Source organism: Puntigrus tetrazona, unplaced genomic scaffold (genome assembly GCF_018831695.1).
Source record: "Puntigrus tetrazona isolate hp1 unplaced genomic scaffold, ASM1883169v1 S000001111, whole genome shotgun sequence".
Taxonomy (NCBI): Eukaryota; Metazoa; Chordata; class Actinopteri; order Cypriniformes; family Cyprinidae; genus Puntigrus; species Puntigrus tetrazona.
In genome coordinates this window covers 2,042,770-2,066,384 of record NW_025048699.1, presented here as the reverse complement: position 1 = coordinate 2,066,384, position 23,615 = coordinate 2,042,770, and the positions used below count along the sequence as shown (strand labels likewise).

Below are 23,615 nucleotides of genomic sequence, written 5' to 3'. Positions count from 1 at the left end.
GTGAAATTGTTTATTCATATTATATTATATTGAATTACATTATATTATATCATATTATTAAATCCTGACATTGTGTACAAATTCTAAATAAAAAAAAATATATATATATATATATATATATATATATATATATATATATATATATATATATATATATATATATATATATATATATATATTATATTTATTTTTTTTTTTGCAGTTTCATTCATTCAATTTTGCAAATACAAAAAGTAATTTCTACTACTTAACTTCTAAAAATCTAAAATCTTTTTTTCACTACAAATATTAAATTTCACTAAATTATTAATTTATTTTTAATTTAGTGTTTTTTGTATTATATATATATATATATATATATATATATATATATATATATATATATATATATATATATATATATATATATATATATATATATATAAACTTTCAGACCTGAAAACCTGCATACTTTGCCATTTCATACATTTTTTAAAATCATTTTTACAAAAATTGCAATTGCAATATCCATTTTCTGATAAACTGATAAAATACTTTGCTAAACCTTATTATACAGTACTCGACTACGAAAAAAAGTACATATATTCCCTACAGAAACGTGAATGACTCTATATGACTTCTCAAGGTTGTTACCTTTGAAGGCAGACTGCAGGACAGGAGCTGGTTTGGGCGCCATCAGGATGCGGCGGGCGTATTTGCTCAGGGCTCCGCTCTTCTCGTTCGGGACAATCAGCTGACGAATGAACCGCGTTCGGTCTCTGATGTCATAGTTCTGATCGTACTTGCCCAAGTTCAAAATGTATTGAGTCAGCAGTTTAGTCTGCAAGAGATACAGAAAGTGAGATAAAACGCATCCTAAACACCCACCCAAAGCGCGATTTGATTATACCTGTTTGGAATTGGTCAGGTAGAGTTTGGCAGCAAGGTTGACCGTCTGGAGTTTGACGATGTCCTCCTCGCTGGTGAAGGACTTGGCCATCTTTCGCAGGACGTCGGGGGCGATTTTAGGCACGTGTTCACAGTATTCTCCCATGAGCCACAGGATGCTGGCCCTCGCCATCGAGACCTTAAGAGAGTGTTAAATTCATACGAGTCAGACTGCACACTGTAACACCACTGCTGTGTGATATTTAACGCTCGTGTCTCACGGTGATGTTGTCGAAGAGTTTGGCCATGTGTTTGATGATGTCACTGTGCTGCGACGGCTGCGTCTGCAGAAGTTTCTTGATGACTACGACGCTCTCTGCGACAACAGTCTCTAACAAAGAAAAGACACATATGAAGATGTAAGAAATTATTCTACACTCAAAAGTGTCGTCTACTTTTATTAGCTGTACACTGCATGCAATTTGTAGTGCAGTCAAATGATTAATCGCAATATTGCGTTTTTGTGTATATTTATTACGAAAATATATTATCAAATATACAGCATATAATATAAAATAAGAATATAAATATATACATGCATATGCATGTATTTTCGAAATGTATACTGTGTGTATTTTTAGACATACATTTTTAGACATTTTCTGAATAAAACTATTTAAAATAGGCATTCTATTTAAATATGCTTTAAAGTGAAGACATTTTTACATAAAAAAAAACAAATAAAAACCACAAATCAGTTTTTCTTACCCTTTAAATAAATAAGAATAAGCTATATTTTAATTTATCTAAATACTATCAAATTCATAGACACTCACCCACACACACACATTTCTATCATTTTTTATATATTTTAAATAGCTCCATAAATAGCTCTTTAGTTTTCCAGCCTGCAGATGAACTAAAATACTGAAACGGAGATTTCATAAACGGTATACACGCATATCATGACATCCAACTTGATCTTCGAAGAGTTTTGTAAATCACCGGGACCGTGACATGCATTTGTCAAAAAGAATAGTCATGTTTTCATCTGCAGTGATAATGGCTCTGTCTTTATTGTCGTTTTTGTGCAGTCTTTTTTGCAAGACATTGAACTTCATCATATTGCCATCTGGAGGCAACCCGAAGCACTGCTGCTAATAACTAAACAATAACTTTAGTGTGTGATTACCGTCTCTGTTGGACAGCAGCAGAACCAGGCCGTTGAGGCAGGTGTCGGTCACTTCAGAGATGTTAGTGGCACAGCGGCCGATGGCCTGGATGGTGGCCGCCGCAAACGCTTTATCCTGACTCTTCACGTACGTCTGAAACGCATATAAAGCAGCTAAAAACTGCCGTGTCTCAATCTTACAAGTTGTCTGTCGACACGTTTTTAGGCGTCATAAAAAGTCAGCATTTAACCACATTAAGATTCATCTGAACAGTTTTTTGCCTCTTCAGAATCAATTTAACGTATTACAGTTTACCTGAAATTCTCTCAGTATGGTGGAGATGTTTGCTTCATTAGCCAGGTTAGTCAAAATCTCCAGCTAAAAGATTTAAACAAAAGTGGAAAACATCAGAGAATTGGCAGCATGGCAGTTTCAAGGCTACCGTACATTAACTCAGCACTTCAACACAAAGACTGAACGAAGGTAGGTCGATGTTTTTTTACCTTGAGTGTTTTGATGTGTGTTGCATCTGTAGACCTCACATAGAAGCTCTTCATGAAGGGCTCAAACATTCCCTAAAAACAGCATAGCTATTACCTCAGAGCTACCTCGTAGCGTGTTCTTTACATTCTTGTTTTTAACCTTAGCGACTTTACCGGTTTTGATTTTACCACTCTATTTACCTGTATACCCCAGTTTCTAAAAAAAAAAAAAAACCCCATAAAATCTCAAATCTCTGCTGAAAAAACTGCTAAAACTGTTCTCCCAGCCTGGTCTTAGCTGGTTTAAGCTGGTCAGCAGGCTGGGTTTAGAGGAGTTTTGAGCCTGCCACTTTTTCAGCCTGCCAGGCTGGTCTTAGCCAGCTACTACTACAGCTACTACTAAAACCAGCTACTTCCAGCTTAAAACAGCTAAGACTAGCCAACGAGCCTAGGCTGGTTTTAGCTGTTTTTTTCAGCAGGGTTTACCTCAAAATTTAGAACCAAAATATGGTCAGAATATTGCCCATACTCAGATAATACTTAATTTACATCAAATTTGTATCTCAGTTATCGTTTACCACAACCAACAACCCAGATTTTTCCTCAGACGTTACTTTTGTAAATTTCATGACTAACTTGGCTCTACTTCAAATTTTAATTGAGCATTTGATTCAACTGATACCTCAGATTTCACCTCAAGGTTTCTTTCTTGAACATCAGTTTATTTGTGGCTTAATTTAGGCCTATACCTCACATTTTACCTCAGCATTTGCCTCAGAAGATACACTGAGTATATCACACATTTTACGTTATGTTAGATACTACCCTCATTTAATAGGGACATAATTAAAGCCTATAATTTTATCTCAGTGTTTATCTCATATCTCACCCTGCAATTTACTTCAGATTTTACGTCATGATTTCCCTCAAAATTGAGGGCTCTAATTTTATCTCAGATCTTATATAAGATTTACTTCAGGCCTAATGGTTAGAGAGCCTGACTTGTAACCCAAATCCTAACTTGCAATTCTCTCCATATTTTGCCTCATGATTTCTCTCAGAATTAAGCTCTAGCTATGATTTTACCTCAGTGTTTTCCTCAGATCTTACCTTGAAACTTACTCCATATTTTACCTCATGATTTCTCTCAGGGACTATCTCTGATTTTTATTTTACCTCCTGACTTCCTTGAGATTTACTCTGATTTTACCTCAGTGTTTTCCTCAGATCTTACCTTGCAACTTACTCCATATTTTACCTAATTTCTCTCAGAACATCTCTGATTTTTAACTAACTGAGATTTATGATATTTTGTTTATGCTTTCTCTGAGAATTATTTCTGATTTTACTGTGTTTACCTCTGATTTATTTCATACCTTAATAACGTACCTCAAAATTACCTTCACATTTCACCTCATGACTTGCTTCAGAACTGTAGCCTACCTCTAATTCCACCTCAGTGTTATAAATGATTGTTCATAATACATTCAGGTTTTATGAGTAAAGCGGCATGAATGTTTCAGCGAGTCAGTAGTACCTTCCTCTGAATGGACATGGTGGCGATGTTCTGCAACACAATGTACTGAACCTCCCTAAAAGAGGCGTGAGTGAAACCAAAAACGGGAATTAGTTTGACAGAATTGATCTCGATATCATTTCCATCTCAATTTTCTCATAGTGTGCATGTGTTACCTATGGCTCCTCAAAAGCCTCACCAGAGACTTAGAGATGATGCTAAGTTCATGTTTAGGAGCCAAATGCCAGTAGAGCTGAGATACTGCCATCACAACCTGACAAAGAGAGATGATAAATGTTATAAATGAAGAGCTACGCTTGATACTTAAAATAACACCAAAGAAACTAAAACACAATGCTTTTTCCATGGTATGTTTTATAAGGCGAGAGAAAGGTGAGAAAAAGACGGGAGGACATAAAACGTAGCTCATGAAAGAAAGACAGATTAATGGAAGATGTGGTGGAGAGTCCCAGAGACGTGTGAAGTGAGAGAAAGAGGAAGAGGAGGGTTTGAGCAAGGTTGAAAAAGAGATAGATGGTGATAGATTAGGAAGCCTTCAATGTATGTAATGATTTTGTCTTCCCCAAATTACTTTGACCCCAATATACGAACAGGACAGCAGACTTCAACACATCAACCGCTAAAGCAGCAGAGGCAGAGAGAGAGAGAGAGAGAGAGAGAGAGAGAGAGAAAGAGAGAGAGAGAGAGAGAGAGAGAGAGAGAGAGAGAGAGAGAGAGAGAGAGAGAGAGAGAGAGAGAGCTGATAAAGACAGAGTGCAGACTGAGTGTAGAACAAAGCAGGACAAGTTTTAATCAAAACATATCACACACACACTACAAAAAAACACACATACACACAGACCTTGAGCTTCCAGGTTGATGGAGCACTTCAGTCACTCTGTGTGTGTGATGTAGGAGGGAATAACGTTTTCTGAGCACATTTCTAAGGCTGAGTGTGTGTAACATGATGGAGTTGTGTCTGATGCAGCCTTGGTCCCGCTAATATTCTGATGTACAAACACACTCGCACCCAAACACTAAACACACACACAGGTGTGTCCTGAATGCCTTCGCTGTTGCTCAGCGGTGAACAGGAATGAGTGTAAGCGAAGGAGAAAGACAAAACTGAAGAGCGCAGATGTGTGTGGAAATGTGAGTGTGTTAAAAGAATATTGAAGCATGAAATAATAAAGAAGAAAGGATGCAACTCCTGGCTGTGAGTGGAGCAAACCACATCTATGAAAATGAAATCAGCAATGATTGGTTTAGCTTTTTGTTAGTCTACCTTGTGAGAAGCAAAACATGGGACCTAAATAATAAAACAACTGCTTATTGTAATTATTAACTGCACTATAGAATGTGTAGATTTTCTACATTTATAAAATTATATTATATATTTTTTATATGTTATACATACGCTCTAACCACATTAAATGTAAGAGATTACTCTCTTATTATCATTATTATTATTATTATTATTATTATTATTATTATATTTGTATTATTAACAACAATAATAATGTAAAAAAATAATTGTAATGAAATATTTTAATTATTAATAAATGCTTAATACATAAGACTATATTAACTTGATATAAACATTGATACAACAACAATAATAATAATAATAATAATAATAATAATAATAATAATAATAATACTAATATAATACTTAATGGTAAAAGTTTATATATGCTGCATTTATAATATTTGCTAAACTAATATTTATTATATAAAAGCTTAAACTATATATGCAATAGATTCATATATTTGTAGCATTAACAATAATAATAATAGCATTATTGTAAATAATAAAGTAATATATTGCAATTATTAATGTAACATTAAATATTACTATATTAATCTGGCTTAAATAATAATTTTACATAGCTGCATCAATATGTAATATGGAAGAAGTTATTTAATATAATAGTATTACTGCTGCTTTTAGCATGACTGATTTGATCCAAGGATATTCAAAAACAAAAACAGGGCTCTGTGTCTGTCTGTCTGTCTGTCTGTCTGTCTGTCTGTCTGTCTGTGTCTGTCTGTCTGTCTGTCTGTCTGTCTGTCTGTCTGTGTGTGTGTGTGTGTGTGTGTGTGTGTGTGTGTGTACTCACTGCAGTGTTTCTGCTCTGTAACAGTGGTTTAGTGTTTCTGAGCAGGAGTCTGTGGTCTGGATCCATGATGTACAGCTTGGACTGGTCCACTCTCCTCTCCTCCTCTGAATCATAAAACGCTTTCTCATTGTTCTCGTCGAACACAGCGTCCTACAATCATACACACAATTAATGAATAAAAACATCTAAAAAAAAAAAAAAAAAAAAGAGCAAGTGATCATTAAACCAACTGTAAAAATGATTCAAAGAAACACCAGCAACTTTACGTCCTGAGACCATCACTACAGTCTACATAGCATCAATATAAAGCCCTCTCAATCCCTCCTTCCTACCTGAAACCCTCAATGCTAGCATTGAAAAAAGAAAACAAAATCAAAAGATGATGAGTCAATTTTTCGCTAATCTTGATATTTTAAAAATAGGTCAAATAATAATGAAATACTATTTGTTCTTCAACACACGGACAGTAGCCGACCTCTCTCCACGGGCTGACAAACTGTGTCCTGGCGTATCGGGTCAGCATGTGTATGATGACCACCTGACCCCACTCCTCCACGTCCACCAGCAGGTTACACAGCTTGCGATAGTTCTTATGGATCAGGTCGATCCGGTCCGGACAGACCTCCTCAAACGCCATCACCACGCTGCCAGCAACCAGCTACAACAAACACAAGACAAACAGCACGCTTTACAATTTAACCATGTGTTACAAGACTTTCGAGTACAGGAGTCAACACACACACACATACACATATACATACATACACATATATATATACACATACACACACACACACACATATATTTGTGGGAAGTGTTGGTTTGAATACTGGTTTATATTGTATAGTTATTTCACCTAACTGATCTTCACTATAAATATACATTACATTTGCACACATGAAAGGAAGACAAAAAGCATCTGTACACATTTACTCTTACGGTCTGTCTGAAGTTATAAAACTGTTGCAGACACACACACACACACACACACACCACAGCTTCTGTGCAATTATCGCTCACCCACTTCTCCTGCAGCAACCCTAAAGTTGTGCTGGAGGTTTATAATTGCAAATTAAGATGATTAGGTTATATATGCGTCGTAATTACAAACCTCAGTGTGGTCTCAAAACAAACAGATGCTTGGAAGATGACAACCTGTTCTGCTTCCCACCAAGCTAATATAACACACCACTCTCACTTTAGACTAATGAACTACAGTATATGAGAGAGAGTGTGTGAAAACAACACGCACGGAGAAAGAGTTTGAGCCGGTCATGTGCTTCATTCATCATCACGTGACTTCAGTTCCAGCTCCGAGGAAATTACATGTAACTGATCAGTTAAACCTTAACCTTAGCTTTTTGCCACATCGGCCAGTGAACTGAGAAAATTAGTAGCCATAAATATTACGCAACAACAGCCATGAATCAACTCTTTCGTCGGCAAACACAGCACAGTTTCCGTTTTTTCACTGTTATACACTTGCTCCGATCACAACCAGCGAGAAAGATGAAACAGAAACTAGCAATACTAGGATATGCATGTAAAAATATCAACAATGAATAGCATATAAATGAAAACTGCCTAATGTTAATTGTCAAAGTTAAAAACAGAAATGTCGATGTGTGGTAAAGGACTGTGCAAGCTTTGGGAGAGCTAATGGAAGCCATCTACTGTACCTTTGCTTTGATAATATTACAGGACATAAACCACATGTAGTATTTGAAAAATATATTTGTGATAGGCCACGTAAACCGATGGAACACGGTCAGCGGATGCTGAGGTGCATAGTGAGGTGCTGAGGTGCATGTATTTCTATTGAAAGGAACTCTCAATGCTTCAGCATAACAAGATATTTTGGATAACTCCATGCTCCCAACTTTGTGGGAACGGTTTGGAGCTGACCCCTTCCTCTTCCAACATCCCTGTGCACTAGTGCACAAAGCAAGGTCCATGAAGACATGGAGACAGAGTCCTTGCCCGGCCTGCACAGAATCCTGACCTTAACCCAGCAGAACACCTTTGGGATAAATTAGAGCAAAGACCGAGAGCCAAGCCTTCATGTCCAACATCACGATGTGTGACCTCACAAGTGTGCTTCTGGAAGAAAAAAAAATTCCATAAACACACTCCTAAACTTTATGGACAACCTTCCCAGAAGAGTTGAAACTGTTATAGCTGCAAAACCTATAACCAACCGACGCCATACTGAACCCTGTGGATTAGGAATGGGGAGTCACTTAAGTTCATATGCGATATCCTAAACGAGTTAGGCCAAAAGTAATCTAGAAGTAATAAAAATTTGTCAATGCTGCCATCAATAGACAACCAGTTGAGACATTAAGCCCATAACCATCTAAGATATCATCCAGATACAAATTTATTAACCATTCTAGAATAAAACAACATGGGACAAAGTCCCAAGAAATTATGATCCAAAAAAGTTGGCCAGCAAAATTGCTGAAAAAGCTGCCCAGTGTATCATTAGTCTAATATGTGTTATCTAACTTATGTAAAAATAGTAAATACATAAATTATGGAAAATGCTATTAACAATCCTGATTTCTCCATCTTTCTATCTCCCATTCATCTTTAGCTAGCGTCTCCCCATCTTCACCCAACAAGAGCTCCAAGGTAAACTCCATCCACCATCAACGGAGCTCTTACTTACACACACCTCATCAACAAAGCTCTGCTATCTCTGCTGCTTGACAAGACCTTAATGGAAAAATCACACTAAGCAAATGGTTCCTCTAATAACAATAAATTTCCTGTAAAATTATGAAGGGTACAGGACGTTTCCCTGGATCCATTTTGTCATGAATTCTAATTAAGGCCGGGGCGGCGCTGACGGGAGAGGAAACAGGGAATGCTGGGTCATCAGCGAGCGAGGAGAGAGAGACGGAGAGAGACGCTGTGATTGATGCTGTGCTCTCCGCTCAGACCGAAGACACACAAACGCGCTCGTATTTCATCCACGGCAACACCAGCTTCCTCTAGCAGAGCACAGGGGGGAAGCTCGTAGAGATGTCTATTATGTCACAATAAACATTTCCGGCGCATATTCGAGAAGCTCTACAGGTGAAATACAGCCCTGCGCTAAAAGCCTGAGGACGTGCTAAAAAACATGACAATATGAGCTGAAACCCCACACGCGTAAGTCAGCTTTGAGAGTCCAGCAGATGTGTTTTAAGATAATGCTTTGCTGAGACTCTGTCCGAGGCCCTGGAGGGAGTCTTTTGAGGTGTTTTAGAGAGAGAGAGAGAGAGGGAGAGAGGGAGAGAGAGAGAGAGAGAGAGAGAGAGAGAGAGAGAGAGAGAGAGAGAGAGAGAGAGAGAGAGAGAGAGAGAGAGAGAGACAGAGAGAGAGAGAGAGAGAGAGAGAGAGAGAGAGAGAGAGAGAGAGAGAGAGAGAGGGGAGAGAGAGAGGGAGAGAGAGAGAGAGAGAGAGAGAGAGGGAGAGAAGTCAGATAGAAATGAATGTGGTGTTGTTACGCCATCTGGTGGCTGTAGGATGTAAATTAAAGTTAATGTAAAAGGATGCGTTAAATTTGGATCAGTTTAGTTCAGCTCAGCTCATTTGTATATTTAAAATGCGCATTGTGGCAAAACAGATATAGCTAGTCAGATTGTAAATCCAGTCAATTTTTAGCTAATAGCTAAAGAAATTGTACAGGCAGATAAAATTACGATTTGTTTTAATACCATGTGTTTATTTTAAAATCTCACCTATGTTTAGAAGCAGAATATGTAATCATATTATTTCTGATTTAATTGTAATTTACTTGGTTACTAATGGCAACTAGGTTTTTTTCAGTTAAATTTGAATTTGACTTCTAGTAACAACCATTTTTATGGTTTTAGTTAACTATAATAACCCTTCTCCAAACAACCTCAAAAACACAAAATAACAGGGATAAAAATAGATTTTAATTATTCATTTAATTTTTGCTTTGTTTTGGGGAATAATATTTTTAGGTTTACCCAATTCAGCGCAACATTTGCCAGCTTAAAAGGAAAAAGCATGTGCATTTTGTTTTAAATTTCAGTATAAAAGACCATTTGATCCTATTAAATCTCAATCATTTGTTTTACATAATAAATCACAACATTTTGATGATCGTTTAATGACAGTGATAGGCACAGAATGACAAACTGGTCACCCGTGTGTGTGTGTGTGTGTGTGTGTGGGTAGACTTTACCGTGCTTTTGTCTTTCAGAAGCTTCTCAATCACTTCGATCAGATGCTCTTTCTGATCCGGGTCCAGACTGGAACACAGGAGCGCAGACCGGTGTAAAACACTCGTTGGTTATCATTCAGTGAGCGGTGAGCAGATCTGTGTGAATTACCTGTAGAGTTTCTGAATGGCATGAGCGGCAGTTTTCCGCACGTAAGGTGAAAGGTCAGTGGCTGCTTCTTTGATGGCCAGCATCATGATGGGGACGATGATAGGAACCCTGATACTGGACAGGACCCTGAGAGCGCTCGCTCGGATCAGCTGATTGGGATCCTACACACACACACACACACACACACACACACACACACACACACACACAAATGAAGACATGTGTTACATTAGTGCTGATGTAGCATACATGCAAAACTTTCAATCTATGCACAAATGAGAGTTTCATGGGAGTAAATTAGCGCTGCATGATCCAGGAAAAAAAATCTTTTTTTTCTAGTTTTATGAATAAGAAAATATATACAGTTTACTGAATATATATTAAAATGGCTATAAAATATTATTATTAATAATAATAGCATATTTAATTATAAAAAACATTATAATTGCAGCATATTTAATTATAAAAACATTATTGCTGTTACTACTACACTAGATATTATATATAAATAATATAGTATATATTGCATAACCAAAGTAAAAAATGGTATTTAAGAAAAAGATTTTATTTTATATTACTATATAAAACAATAGCATTTTAAACTTTAAACCATTGGATGTTTATTTTAACTAAATACTGCAGTCTTTGCGATTTGATAATCGCTTAAAATCATATTATAATTTCAGTTTTATTCTGATTAATAATGAAGGTCTATTGACGGTTGGGACATCATGTAAAGAGAGTAAAGAGAGCATGATGGGAGAGGAAAGGGGCGGGACTTACCTTGAGCGCCCGCTGAAAGGTGCTGATTGACAGGAGGGCGAGATCCTGCTGTTCCTCTGCATACCGGACAAGGTACACATACACCAGCTTCTTCAGCTAAAACACACACACACACACACACTCATTAAAACAGCTAATTTCTTCATTACTTTTCAGGGTTAATTTACATCTGTTTGTTTCACAGTTTCCTACAAAAACACATCAGGAAAGAAACTCAGAAGCACACAAACAAGCATCATTCCTTGCTTTGACAAACTCATTTTCCGTCTTAATAACTCTGAGTCTATCACGAAACTGATCAGCTTGTGTTCAAAGGTGAAGGGTCAAAGGTCGGCTCTCCGTATAATTGCGTCCAGCTCTCGGGGTGACGAGAGGTCATTAGCGATCAGGGAGTCACGGCGACGCATTCCATCATCATCACCACGGCGATTACCAGCCAAATGGAAAAACATCACTCACTTCATAAAGAGAGACATTACCCATCTGCCCCTCTGGTTAATCACATTTACATACAGCGGCCTGCTGATCAGGGATTGGAGCAGCCGAGCGCATGTTAATTAGACAGAGACTAAATGAACCGCTGGCATTTATGGAGCAGAATTATAGGAGGAACAGAAAAACAAACCTGATTGAAAGAGGGTGCATGTTTTTTCACGCAAGATTATTGTTACTGGGTCATTTATAATAATTTATTAAAAAAACCCTGAAAACAATATTGTGCTTTAAAAAGTACATTCTTTAAACCAAAACCTCATTAGCATCCATCAGAAAGTGGAAAAAAAAGAAATAATAATAAGTAATAAATTAGAAAAAAAAGAAAAAATTATTATAGACAGATAGATAGAGGATTGAAATAAATTTCAACTAATGTATTGACATAATATTCAAAGAGATCTCAACCCAATAGCAAGTAACAAAGTAATGTTCTCCAAATTATATTTCATAAATATTTATAAAGTTATTACTAAACTAAAAGTAACCATTATAAAATAATAATTCAAACATTGAAATACATGTTAAATTAAATTAATTATTAAAAAAAAAAACATTTAAAGTTAGTTGTCAATCTTTTCATTTAAGTTTTAGTTTAACTTTAATAAAATAACGTTAAGAGAAAAGAAATCAAAAACAATACAGAACATTAAAATTATACTACATAATTAAAAAGAGCACAAAATAAAAAAGTAAACCGTAATTAATAATAACATTATATTAAAAGAACCATTTAATAAACACATTTTAGTGAAAGTTATTCTGTTCACAGAAATCTCCAGTTCATTCCTACAGGATGTTTTGTAAAGCTTGTCCAAGTTAGCAACAGTAACCAAGGAGGGGTGGAGCTTACTGAAGGGTCAAATACATGAGTGTTTGAGTGTACATGAGTGTGTGTCTGTGTGTAACCCTGCAGTGAGTGGATCAATGGTCACATCTGTGGTCTTGTCTTGTGTGTGTGTGTGTGTGTGTGTGTGTGTGTGTGGATCAATGCCAGCGTCCCCGTGTGTCTAAGCTCCAGAGAACGGCAGCATTCGGCACACCGCTGCCCGCCGCTGAGCATCAGACGTGGGGGTAGACAGAGAGAACGTGACTGGGCCCCTGGACCATCAATTACACACCGGCCCCTCAAAACAGCAGCCGCCTTCTTCAGCCAGGACGTTTTTCCCAACCACCTCTCATGTCCTTCCATCCTCCTGTCAAGACAATCTTCCTTCCATCTAAACTTCATCAACAAGGGCTTCCCTGCGAGATGCCCGAACAAAAATAACCCCCATCTACGGGGGTCCTCGCTGCTGCCGAACACGGTCGATTCTCACTCTCCAAGCAAAACTGGTTTGAGCATGTTTTGGTGTGTTTTATGTATGTTCTCACCTCAATGTTTTTGCTTGCAACGTTCTTCACCACCGCTGGGAAAAGTTCAGATGCATTCTTTCCCTTGGCAATCAACTAGAATGAGAGAAACAAACATGAGACAAAAAGAAACAACACACTGATGCTGAATTATCTTAAAAAAAAAACTGGATCTTAAATGGATAGTTCAAACAAAAATTAATATTCTGTTATCATTTACTCTCCCTCAAGTCCTCAAGTGCGACTTGATCCGACTCTTCGGATGAACATTAAAATATTTTATTTCAAATATTTAGGAAGAATGTTGGTAACCAAACGGTTTGGTTTCCATTGACTTCCACAGTATAGAAAAAAATACAATGGAAGTCAATGGGGACTAGTTTGATTACATTAATTTTTTGGGTGAACTATTCGTTTAACACCAGATATCTATTATAACTTACCCCCACAATCCTCTTCATGGCCTCCAGCTTCAGGGACTCTTTGTTGCTTTCCAGCATCTCCTTTAGATCTTCATTTCTACAGAGAAAATCAATGATACAGCATTACAGTAATTCATATTTAAATACAATGAAAGAAGGATCTGATTCATATTAATGCCACAATAAAAGTAAATCATAACATAACACTTGCTTCAAAAAAAGCACAATCATTGAAAAATAATTATATTTAAATTATAACGTACATATACACACACACACACATCATACATATTTTTACAATATAAAAACAATATAAAAAAACATTATTATAACTTATTAAACTATTAATCTAAGCTATGAATAATACATTTATAAATAATTAGATATTTTTACATTACGTATTTGGGTTTATATTATAACTATATATAAAAAAGTAATAATTTTCACATAAACTTTTTTTTTTTTTTTTTTTTTACTTGAATGTCATGTTGCAATTAACCGACAACAAAACATACCATGAACATGCAAATGTTTTGTTACATTATTAAGATATTATTTTAAAATCGCAGTGGGTTATTAAAGTAAATACTTTAGGTTGATTTGGTTGAGAAAAAAAATTAAATAAAATCCCTGGCCCACAGCACCAAAAACCCAGGAAAACCATCTCAATCCCAGCTAATGGAAGAAGATATATCAGAAAGATATATTAGATTACTCTGAGCGAATGCTGGTCATTCCTGTATCCACACAGCGCTGTCATTTACATAAGTACCATGTGAGAGCCACATTCTTCAGACAATGTGAGGATAGTTTGCCATCATATTACAGAGATACAGATGAGCTATTATTTAAAAGAACTGAAATAAGGAACTGGACTATAAGGATGTGTTTTAATAAATAAAACCATGAATAAGATGACAAACAGACTGTGAGAACGAAAGCAAAATCAACACAAGATCTGCGTCTAATTTCAAAAGTACCATGTTTCAAAGTGGTTGAAAAAGTGGCTTTTCTTGGCATTATTTGAAGATTTTGTCCTACCCTCTGCTCGGTTTCCCTTGATTACCGCTGCTGTGGTTGTTGGTCAGAGCCTGCTCCTCCGAGCTGAAGTCTGATTTCAGAGTGAGCTGAAGGTTCTCGGCCGAGATGAGAGCGTTTCGCATCACTTCGACGGCCTCCAAGCGCAAGCTGCCCAATCCTCCATTCATCTTGCGTATGTACAGAATTACTGAAAATCACAAACCAGAGCGGTAGAGAAGGTCAAGATGATCCACGCAAAGCCTTGGAAGAGGCATTCACCACGAGAAGTTCCTCAAGCCTTGCTTATCTCTATTCAGAAAGCATCCAAACATGATGATGAGGTGTCCGTTTCTCCACACCAACCCAGAAGACCAGGTTTAAGTAGCTGAAGCCAGGAGAAAGCAAAAGAGGGAATGACAGCCACTGGTTCTGTAAAGAAGACCAGAGAAGGACAAGACTGCGCTATCCTCCAGCCTGACTCGATCATCTGGTTAACGTCCACGTGCAGCAGTCGCACCAATTAGATGTATGAGCGCTGAGAGACCAGCGAGGTTACTATGGTTCACTCTTATCACGGACGGTGGGCTGAATTCCTTCACTTTTCTTCTAAGTTCTCTTGAGATCCGCTCAGAAGCTTTTCACTTTTGGTTCTCCATTAGAGAATGATGAAGCCTCGGGTATCGATTGGGTTGAGAGAACGTCGACCTCAGATGATCCAGAGCTTGCAGTCTGCGTCTCTTTGAGCGACCGTTAGCGATTTGTAGCCAATAAAGGAAGCGGGTAAAATGGAAAGGAAGTCCATTTAGGTCACAACGGCAACGTATAAAGAGCTAAGGAAATTCGTATCCACTCCGGTCGTGGTAATTATTTGTGGTTGTGGTCGCCTCCCTTTAGAGGAAGCGTAAAGTCTCTTATCTTCAGGCCGAGGCTTTCGTCACCTCTGCAGTACCGTGTACTTCGCTTGTGTTCGCAGGTCTGCTTATGCTGATAACATAAAACGTCCTCCTGCCAACCAAGGCAGCAACACAAATCAAATCAGAAACAAAAGTCAAACCCAAATAAAGGGACAGAGGAAGGAACCGGAATATTTTGCGAACATGGCGGGGGCAAATGTGTTGCGGTGTGCTTTCACACCTGTAGTTCGGTTCATTTGGTCCGGATCAAAAAGTCAAAAAATTATACCTTTTTTCTGCCATTTTGGTTCCTTTTCCCACCACACTGTGCTCAGGTGCGGACCAGCCGAAACGAACCGAAACGCAGTCACGTGACAACATCCGCTTCACTTGTTGGCCAGACGTGTATTTGAACGCATTCCCCAAACTGCTTCGCGATTGGTCAGAAGGAGCGGCCGATAGCAGATGCCAGGTCGATATCATTTTATTTACTTTCATTCATATATAAAGAAATGTGAAATCATTTGAAAATTTATGTAATGCACTTATACTTCAGAAGACAAGGTATTTTGCGAAAATAAATAAATATTGACTAAAAATTATGGATGCACCAAAATTAAAATTGAAACAACAAAATGAAACACTGCACCAAAGGCCGAAGACCGAACATGGGTTTTCGCATTTTCCACCATTAAATAAATTAAATAGCCAAAATGTGCTTTTTATTGTTTTGTCTAGCTTTTCAAATAAGAAAATCAAATAAATTAGCTATAAATGAATTGTCCAATATTTACTTAACACTAAACATTTCTTAAAATACACCTATATCTATGCCAGCAAAGCACAATTTAACTAAAATAAATAAGCTACAAAAACAATTTCTGGCCATTTTTTTAACCACCTTTCTGGAATCGGGCATGTATATTTTACTGTACAAATAAAGGCAGCCTTGCTGAGTATAAGAGAAATCTTTGAAAACATTGAAAGATATTACAGTTCCCAATTTGAACGCTATGTCTGAGTGTTATAATAAATGTATTAATAGAGCTGTTGTAATTATTATTATTATTATTATTATCTTTATTATTACTGTCTTAATTTTCTTCTTTCATTTTTAAATAAATCATTTTTGAGTCAATGAAAGCTGTTTGAGCTGGTTAACGAATTGGATTTAGTGAATCATTGAGTTGAGCTGAGCTGATTTGGTTCTTGAATTCAAGTTCAACTTATTAACTCACCGAACAAGACCTTGCGTCGTAGAAGTCGATACAACTCATGCGTTATATTTTGAGAAAACATTAAATAAAATCACCCTCCAGTGAGCTACAAACTGAGCAAATGATTCAAGTGAATTAATGAATGAGTCGAACTAAGAAACAGAAGTTGTGAAAGATTTATTGCTTTGAGATGAAAAGAAATCACGATCTAGTTCCCAAACTGGACTAAGCGATAATTAAATAAATCGTAATGATTCGTTACGAATTATTTAAACTCACTTGATATATTCTTGAATTAAAAGCTGACTTGAGAAAGATTGTTAGCGAATAACGACATAAACGACGTAAAACTTGAAATACAGTACAAGAGCTGTAAAGAAGACTACTTTCATGAAGCATTTTGTGCCGATATTTGAATGAAAAAGACCCGTCTCTATTACCTATAACATTGCATTGTTTTATCTTATATATCCAGTGGTTGGAAAGAAAGCCATACACATTTTTGCACATTTAAAAGGTGAGTAAATTAAGATAATGAAACATTTTTGGTGAACTTAGCCTGCAGTGTTGTTCTCTGTGCATCTCATTCTTATGCTTCTCTCTATGCTGCGCTCGTGAGTTCGGTCTTCTGATTGCAGTCATGTGAGAGCGCCAATTCAGTTAGGCCTAAATAACATTAACCGTTCTTCCTTCACAGCCATCAACGTACCAGTAACATCCACTCAAACCATGACACCGTCAGCTACGACAGAAAACCAGCATCTTGTAATCCGGTAAGCAGACATTAAACAGCATCCTCCTAATAGGAATCAATGCAATCTAGTGACAGTGAATAAATAAATAAATAAATAAATTCACCAGCAGTGAATAATAAATGACGCTATTATCGTACGTCCCATTAGATTAAACAATTACCAGGCTCATTAATGTAGGAAGCAGCAACAGTCTTCCTGTCTAAGGATGGGAATTTGTCATTCGGTACCGTAACTGTTCGGACAGATTCCTTAAAGCTAAATAGAGTTGAGATCCCAGGACGGGGACATGGGTTTGACGTCAGCCCCGTCTACGGCTTTCACAAAGAGTATGGAGAAGACAAACACTGAGGCTGAGCGGATAAACACTACGGACAATACACTACGTAGATCGGTCCCGTCAGCTCCAGGGGGCACCTTATGAAATGCATTAGCACAAACAATAAGGTCACGTAGAAACCAGAGCGAGCCGGGCCTAGTTAATAATACTGATGTGATATCTGGATTAAAAAAATTACGCATACTGACCCCTGGAGGAGGAGAAGGGCTAATAACATGACAATACATTTACATTTACATTTACATTTAGTCATTTTGCAGGCGCTTTTATCCAAAGCGACTTACAATTGAGAGTACAACAGCGATTCATTTTTTTAGAGAGACAAACAGACAGTGTAAGTGCTTATAACACCCAGTCACAGGGAGTGTTCAAATTAGTACATGCCAGAAGGGAAGGAATAAACAAGGGGGAGGAGAAGAGAGACAGAGACAGGGAGAGTATTTTTTTTTGTGATGAGGTCAGGTATTGCTGAAAGATGTGAGTTTTCAGCAGTTTCTTAAAGATTGACAGAGATCCAGCATTCCGGATATGTACGGGAAGTTCGTTCCACCAGCCAGGAACAGAGAAGAGAGAAAGTTCTGGAGAGTGATTTGAGCCTCTTTGAGATGGTACCACGAGGCGTCGCTCGCTAGCAGATCTCAGACTTCTAGAGGGTGTGTAGATTTGTAATAGTGAGTGGAAGTAGACCGGTGCGAGTCTGTGGTTGTTCTATATGCAAGCATCAGTGCCTTGAACTTGATGCGAGCTGCAATCGGTAGCCAATGTAAGGAGATAAAGAGAGGTGTAACATGGGTTCTCTTGGGCTCATTGAATACCAGCCGTGCCGCTGCATTCTGAATCATTTGTAGAGGTTTTATTGTGTTCGATGGAAGTCCAGCCAGAAGAGCATTGCAGTAGTCCAGTCTAGAAATGACAAGGGCCTGGACAAGTAGCTGTGCAGCTTTCTCTGTTAGAAAGGGCCTGATCTTTCTGATGTTGTGTAGTGCAAACCTGCAGGATCGAGCAGTCTTTGCAATGTGATCTTTGAAGGTAAGTTGGTCATCGAGGATTACACCAAGATTTCTGACTGAGGATGATGGGGTAATTGACGAAGAACCTAGCTGGATGGTGAAGTCATGCTGTGTAGTTGGAGTGGCAGGGGAATACAAGCAGCTCAGTCTTTGTCAGGTTGAGCTGTAGATGGTACTCTTGCATCCATGTCGAGATGTCCGCCAGGCAACCCGAGATCCAGTAGCTACCGTTGGATCGTCTGGATGAAAAGAGAGGTAGAGCTGTGTGTCATCGGCGTAGCAGTGGTAGGAGAAGCCGTGAGCCTGTATGATGGGGCCTAGTGATGTAGTGTAAATGGAGAAGAGGAGGGGACCAAGAACCGATCCTGAGGAACCCCAGTGACCAGTTGATGTGCTGTGGATACATCTCCTCCCCAGGCCACCCTAAAAAACCTACCAGTGAGATAGGATTCGAACCAACGAAGTGGGATCCCAGAGATGCCCAGTGATGAGAGGGTAGACAGCAGGATCTGATGATTCACAGTGTCAAAAGCAGCGGATAGATCCAGCAGAATGAGAACTGATGATTTGGATTGAGCTCTTGCAGTCCGCAGGGCTTCCGTGACTGAGAGCAGCGCAGTCTCAGTTGAATGGCCGCACCTGAAACCTGATTGGTTATGGTCCAGTTTGTTGTTTTTGAAAGAAACAGTGATACCTGGTTGAAAACCACTCTTTCAAGTGTTTTCGCTATGAATGGAAGAAGAGAGACTGGCCTGTAGTTATCAATAAGAGAAGTGTTTAAAGTGGGCTTTTTGAGCAGTGGGGTTACCCGAGCCTGCTTAAATGCTGTGGGAAGGTACCTGTGAGGAGAGATGTGTTGATGATGTGCGTGAGTGCCGGCAAGACAGTGGGGGAGATTGCTTGCAGGAGATGAGAGGGTATGGGGTCTAGCGGACATGTTGTTGGATGGCTGGAGAGGAGAAGTTTGGATACTTCTGTCTCAGTGAGGAGCAGAAGGAGAAAGTGGAGGAATCGGTAGTCGATGCGGTTGGTTGAGGGTTGTGCGTTAGGGGCTGAGAACTGGCTGCTGATCGCTTTTGTTTTGTTTGTAAAAAATGTGGCAAAATCGTCAGGTGATATTGAGGTGGTGGGAGGTGGTGGGGGATAGAGCAGGGAGTTAAATGATCTGAAGAGCTTACGTGTGTCTGAAGTGTTGTTGATCTTGTTTTGGAAATATGATGATTTGGCAGTGCGGATTTCGGCAGAGAAGGAAGAAAGCAAAGTCTGATACCTGCTCAGGTCTGTCAGATCTTTAGATTTGCGCCACTTTCTCTCCGCTGCCCTGAGTTTGACCCGATGCTCACGGAGAACATCAGACAACCAGGGGCTAGAGGTGGCAGTCCGTGCTGGCCTGGAGGAGAGAGGGCAGATGTCGTCTAGACAGGAGGTTAGAGCACTGAACAAGGTATCTGTAGCTGTATTCACATCCAAAGAAGAGAAATGGGTAGGTGAGGGAAGGGAGGAGGACACAGCAGAGGAGAGATGGGAGGGAGAAAGGGAACGAAGGTTACGTCGGAAAGTAACCGGTATAGGGGTTGGTTGCACAGAGATAGGAAAATGCAGTTGAAATGTAAGAAGGAAATGGTCAGAGACGTGAAGCGGTTGTACTGAAATGGTGTCTGCAGTACAACTGCGTGTGTAAATTAAATCAAGCTGGTTGCCTGATTTGTGGGTGCTTGTCGTGATGAGGCGTTTGAGGTCAAATGAAGCTAGAAGGGAATGGAAGTGCGTAGCGTAAGGTTTGTCAAGATGAATGTTGAAGTCCCCGAAGAGTAGGAGTGGAGTGCCTTCGTCTGTAAAAGATGACAATAATCCATCCAGCTCCTCTAGGAAGGTGTCTAGAATATGTCCAGGGGGGCGGTAGATTACCACTATGTGGAATTTTGTCGGAGTAGTAACTGTGATAGCATGAAATTCAAAAGAGATGTAATGACATACAAGTGAGTTGGTTGAATATTTCCAATTGTTTGGGATGAGCAGACCAGTGCCACCACCCCGGCCAACCTGACGAGGTGTGTGTGAGAAAGAGTGATTGTTGGCTAGAGCTGCTGGGGTTGCTGAGTCTTCTGGACGAATCCAGGTCTCCGTCAATCCCAGAATGTGGAGTGAAGAATGTAAAGAAAAAGCAGAAATGAAGTCAGCTTTGTTGACCGCTGACTGGCAATTCCACAGACCAACAGAGAAAGATAGGGGTGTAGTAGAGGATGTAGGGACAGAGCGTAGGTTAGTAGGAGTGCATTGTCGTCTGCGTGTGTTGTTAGAGGCGAGGACGAGAGACAACCGGAATGAGTTGGAGACACATGATAGAGGTAGAAAGAGGAAGTGAAGATGTGTAAGAGAATGAAGGAAAATGTACTTAAGTGCGTTGCTCAGTTAAAGTCGCGCAGTAAAAGTCGTATGTCTTTACTCTCGTAGTCTTCACACGAGGAGTCTGAACGCGAGCACTGGACGCTTCGCTTAACGCGCCAGCGCACACTCAACAAATAAATACAAAGTGTATGCAGTGGAAACAGCAAAGCTAGTTCTAATTTGCCCAGGCAGTAGCCAATCAGGAGGTCGCTCAGGAAAAACGAAACTAACGCCTTCACACTTAAGTGCTCTTAATAGCCCGGAGGCAAACAATTTACAACCACTTAAAGTACAGCACAACTAAACTACACACTACAAATAAGTAGGGAAACGCAAATATTCTCTCCAAACAGCAAGAAATAATTTGAACAACACACAGCAATAACATGAGACTGCAACACAAGATTAAACGCTGAACTGCTAGAGAACTACGGGATTTGTTTTAGCAATATATATTTTTACTTGCTAGAAATTAAGTTAAATATTTTATATTATATTATTTATTTTTGTCTTTGCATTTTTTGCCACTTTTTTCTTTTTAAAAATAATTTTCCATATATATATATATATATATATATATATATATATATATATGAATAGAAATAAGTGCATTTATATACCAAAAACGTGTTAAGCATTGAATATTACAATTAATCATTATGTACGTTTATTAAATATTATTTGCCGATATGTCTCTAGTTTGGCTAGAAATATTTAATAATTAAATCAACTTGTGTGTGTATTTATTTATTTATTCTTCTATACCCCTATTTACCCTCTGATAAATGCATGCGTGTTACAGCGCATGCACATAATGTAACTATTAATTCATAAACAAATATTTGTTGGGAACAGAATAGACACTTGCTAAAAAAAGAAAAGTACAAATAAAAAAAAAATAAAAATGTCATGTATATATAGGAAATAAACTTATAAAACAGAAATTATTTATAAATATATTCATCTCAAAACATACTGCACATGTGTCTTTATAAATAAATAATAAATATACACAGTACTTTTTTTTGAATGCGATTAATCTTTGCTCAGCACTAATTCTTATACACAACTATTACACACACACACACACTTATTATATATTATATTGTGAGTATTATTATATTACATTGTCAGTCAAGCAGACAATATCTCGGTGACAATTCATCCACAATGAAAAAGACAGAAAAGCAAATGAAGAGCCGACTAATATTTTCTTCTTCGCTTTAATGGCAAAGAAAAAACCTACTTACCGCCTTTAAAGTTAAATTATTGAACCTACACGATCAAAAAAAAAAAATGCAAAGCTAATTTTAGAAGAAATTTAATGCATGTAATGTATTTAATATATGAATTTGCCCCACACCGGCCTCCGCGAGGCAGCTTAATCTGCTCCCTCCATGCAAATATTACACAGGCAGCTGCAAACGAGTTCCAACACCAACCTAAAATCAGCGTTTCACAGAAAGAAGGCGTGTCACAAAAGCTATCTTCCCCGCGCGCTACGGGCTACACGTCTCACGCAGGAACTACCGCGGAAAAGCTCGTTATTAAAGATCTCTCACTTCTTGTAGTCGGCGCTGAAGAGGCTGAAGGCGGCCCCGCTGCCGCTGAGGCTCGCCGGGATGCTGCTGTTCTCCTGCGCCGCGTCCACGCCGGACTCCACCGAGCCCTGCTCGTTATACGACACGCTGTTGGCCGACATCCCGAGCATTTACCCCGCTTCACCGCGCGCGCCTGTGTGTGTATCCTCGGATGGACGCAGGGAGATCTAACGACGAGTTTTTACCGAATGAGTCGAAAGGTAAAACTTTTTCTTCGCTCCCGAGGCGCAACTTTTTTTTCCTCTTCCACGCAGAGTCGGAAGTGAGCTGGAGTCGAGTCACATGACCGTCACATGACAGCAGCGTGACGAGCACCAAACACATACTCACACATATCCTCTTTTTTTTACACATCTCAGAGCTTTTCAAATGTATGTAGCTGCCCTAATTTTTTTTAAGTTTTATTTTATTTATCTAGATTACTTTGTTTAAATTATATATTTGTATTCATGTTTTTTTTTGTTTCTCTATATGCTTGAAATGTACAGCATTGCCCTACATTTGGTTTGTGCTTTTGTGTAATTAAACTGAATATATATATATATATATGTGTGTGTGTGTAAGTACTTCTTTAATTAGACTATGCTAAGGATCATTTCTCATTGTTTGCTAGTTGCTTATTAGCATGCTTATTACTAGCATATTTACTGTTTATTAGTAATTACAAAGCATAAATATAGCGCATTTTATCGCTTAATAATTCTACACCACAGCTAACCTTACCTTGCTAACTGTTAATAAGTCTGTTCATGGAAAGCTCTTAGTCAATAGTGAATATGTGCTCCTTATTCTATAGAGTTATAATGATATTTTTATGCATTGTTATCATATTTTTTTC

At 38.3% G+C, this 23,615-nt stretch overlaps 1 protein-coding gene across 5 annotated transcripts in view; it reads right to left on the bottom strand.

Annotated features, from left to right (window-relative positions):
* Positions 1-23,140, bottom strand: part of ap3b1a (adaptor related protein complex 3 subunit beta 1a) — a 63,520-nt gene extending 40,380 nt beyond the window's left edge. For 3 of the 5 annotated variants that reach the window (XM_043234340.1, XM_043234341.1, XM_043234342.1), the window contains exons 1-16: positions 14,598-15,273; positions 13,578-13,653; positions 13,156-13,230; positions 11,290-11,385; positions 10,507-10,667; positions 10,359-10,425; positions 6,633-6,815; positions 6,158-6,307; positions 4,214-4,311; positions 4,059-4,113; positions 2,543-2,614; positions 2,355-2,417; positions 2,060-2,192; positions 1,149-1,258; positions 890-1,066; positions 634-820 (exon numbers count right to left, since the gene is read on the bottom strand). In XM_043234340.1, coding sequence (XP_043090275.1) covers positions 634-820; positions 890-1,066; positions 1,149-1,258; positions 2,060-2,192; positions 2,355-2,417; positions 2,543-2,614; positions 4,059-4,113; positions 4,214-4,311; positions 6,158-6,307; positions 6,633-6,815; positions 10,359-10,425; positions 10,507-10,667; positions 11,290-11,385; positions 13,156-13,230; positions 13,578-13,653; positions 14,598-14,764 — 1,870 coding nt within the window. In that variant the 5' untranslated portion in view covers positions 14,765-15,273. Of the gene's footprint in view, positions 1-633; positions 821-889; positions 1,067-1,148; positions 1,259-2,059; positions 2,193-2,354; positions 2,418-2,542; positions 2,615-4,058; positions 4,114-4,213; positions 4,312-6,157; positions 6,308-6,632; positions 6,816-10,358; positions 10,426-10,506; positions 10,668-11,289; positions 11,386-13,155; positions 13,231-13,577; positions 13,654-14,597; positions 15,274-22,738 lie in introns of those variants that run through there. The other 2 variants (XM_043234344.1, XM_043234345.1) reach the window with 1 other exon arrangement.
* Positions 23,141-23,615: the final 475 nt, after the last annotated feature.